Source organism: Limulus polyphemus, unplaced genomic scaffold (assembly GCF_000517525.1).
Source record: "Limulus polyphemus unplaced genomic scaffold, Limulus_polyphemus-2.1.2 Scaffold1225, whole genome shotgun sequence".
Lineage (NCBI taxonomy): Eukaryota > Metazoa > Arthropoda > Merostomata > Xiphosura > Limulidae > Limulus > Limulus polyphemus.
In genome coordinates this window covers 272,663-275,294 of record NW_013666835.1, presented here as the reverse complement: position 1 = coordinate 275,294, position 2,632 = coordinate 272,663, and the positions used below count along the sequence as shown (strand labels likewise).

At 34.3% G+C, this 2,632-nt stretch overlaps 1 protein-coding gene across 2 annotated transcripts in view; it reads left to right on the top strand.

The window, feature by feature from the left end:
• Window positions 1–2,632, top strand: part of LOC106462687 (beta,beta-carotene 9',10'-oxygenase-like) — a 22,452-nt gene that overhangs the window by 13,463 nt on the left and 6,357 nt on the right. For both annotated transcript variants that reach the window (XM_013922634.2, XM_022390014.1), the window contains exons 6-7: window positions 150–413; window positions 2,276–2,384. In XM_013922634.2, the coding sequence (XP_013778088.1) occupies window positions 150–413; window positions 2,276–2,384 (373 nt within the window). The remainder of the gene's footprint in view (window positions 1–149; window positions 414–2,275; window positions 2,385–2,632) is intronic.

The following is a 2,632-nucleotide window of genomic DNA, read 5'->3' as shown; positions in this document are numbered from 1 at the left end:
TACTAGTAACGTGACCTCGCTGACGCAACAATATTTTGGGGTAAAAAAGTGCGTCTTATACACCGAAAAATACGATAGTTTCCGGGTTTGTTTAATTCGTCGATGCGTTTACTAACAAAATACTTTTATTTATGTATTTATTTTTTCAGGCTTACTTTCACGTCATCGATAGATATACAGGGCGACCTTTGCCAGTAAATTACTCAGCATTATCGTTTATGGTGTTTCATCATATCAACGCATATGAGGAGTCTGGTCACCTGGTGGTAGACATGTGTTGTTATAATGATGCTAACGTTATCAAAGCGCTGTGTGTATCCCAATTTGAGAAAATGAAAAATAATCCACAACATTTCGCTGATATGGTTTATAGTCAGCCCCGAAGATACGTGCTGCCTCTGAACATACCACAGGTAGGTGTGAATTGGTTTGGATTTGAATTTCGCGCAAAGCTACACGAGGGCTATCTGTGCTAGCCGTCCCTAATTTAGCGGTATTAGACTAGAGGGAAGGCAGCTAGTCATCACCACCTACTGCCAACTCTTGGGCTACTCTTTTACCAACGAATAGTGGGATTGACCGTCACATTATAACGCTCCATATGGCTGAAAGGGCGAGCATGTTTGGTGGGACGGGTATTCGACCCCGCAATCCTGAGATTACGAGTCAAGCTGTAGGTGTGGTAAAAAAAAAATATACCTATGGTTACTTCATTATACAAATTCGACGTGTTTTTTTTTAAACAGAACAAATAACTAATGACATCGTAACTTGATGAGCCTGCTTATCCTTCACATTGTAGGTTAAAACATTTGATTCCCTATGTCATTTAAACACTAAGATATAAAACAATGTAGGAAAGGTCCAGGTTTATCTGCTTCAGTTTAAGTGCATTATGGTTTTATTTGTTCATTTTTTTCCCAGTTTGTAAGATCTTGATTATATGAAATCTGTTGCTGTTCTCTCGCACGCTAAAAGTGTAACTTTTGCTGAATCATTACTGAGTTGTAATTGGAAAACGAAGTAGAAGTTGTATGTCACCCTTGATAGCACATTAACTAAAGTAGAAACACACACAAAAAATATTGTTGTTAATACGACTAACTATAATACTAACTAAAATGATATGTAGTTAACTGTAATAATAATTATAATTAAAATTAAACTATTAACTATAAATAACTAAAACTAACGGTACAAATCCTTAACTATAAGTATAACTATAACTAAAAAACTAACTAAAAGCACTGATCAGTCACTGTAAAACTTTGTCTCTCTCTCTTTTTTTTAATAGTTGTAAACTGTGTATTTCTTTATGTTTAGTTAATCTGAATTGGTTATAGTATCATTTCTCACTGTGAAAACATGTTTTGACCTGCCAAATTTCTAGCTGTTTTTACTACTCAAAATCATATCAAAAGACCTCAGTTTAACATATTTATTGATCTAAAAATATAAAACAAATAGTATTATAAAAGAAAAGTAAAGGAACGTTAAAAGAGTGGCAGAAAGATAGATAAATTAGTTACTTATTATCCTAATAAAATTTTGGAATATCTGCATCATGTTTGACATGAAAATACTTCATTAACTGTTACTGCCACACGTCCCCATCTAGAGCACTGTCATGGGCATGTAAATGTTTAAGTCTCGAAAAGTATAATATTAAGAAAATGCCCTGAGAAATATCTATGCAATGAAATCAATAATCGTATAATTAAATTTTCAAAGTTACACATTTATTTGCAGGGCTGAGTGTCGCCCAGTTTTTCAGCCCAGTAGATATGAGGTACTCCCCCCCCCCAAAAAAAAACATCGAAAAATTGCGCTTCGCACTTTGGGGTCGTGGGTGCATTATAAAGTGGCAGTCAACTCAATTTCATTAGAACAACCCACGAGTTGGCGGTCGGTTGAATTGACTAACTGCCTTCCCTATAGCTTATCACATAAAAATTAGGGACAGCTAGCGCAGATAGCCCTTGAGTAACTTTGCGCAAAAATCAACAAACAAACAAATTTTAAAAATAAACTTACTTAAAGCTTCTCACGTACTGAGAACATGATCATCTGCGAAATATATCAAGCGGTTAGCTTTAAAGAAATCATGTTGATAGGACAAAAAATTAGCGAGATGTTTTCCTATGTGTGTGTGTATCTAAAGACAAATCTGGCACTAAAAAGAGTTGTTTATGTATCAACGTGGCAGCGAAAGAGTTAAATACGAAGGAAATTAAATATAGTTTTTTATTTTAAATATGTTTTCGATATTTTTCAGGACAAAATCGAGTCTGAAAATCTAATGAAACTTCCAGGGTGTAAAGCTACTGCCTTTGTTCAACCAGACCAATCAGTTTTATGTCATTATGAAGCACTAACAGAATCAGGTTGTTTGTCATTTGTTTTTTTGTTTTTTTATATTCGCGCAAAGGTACACGAGGGCTATCTGTGCTAGCCGTCCCCAATTTAGCAGTGTAGTTTATTTTTTTTTGTGAAAACTAGTGATGTCTTTGTTATATATACAGTGTATGTATGTGTGTGTATATATATATATATAGTTGATCGAATAACTTATTAGTGTATATACCGTATTTTCGGAATATAAGACGCACCCTTATTTTGAAGACAAAGTTTT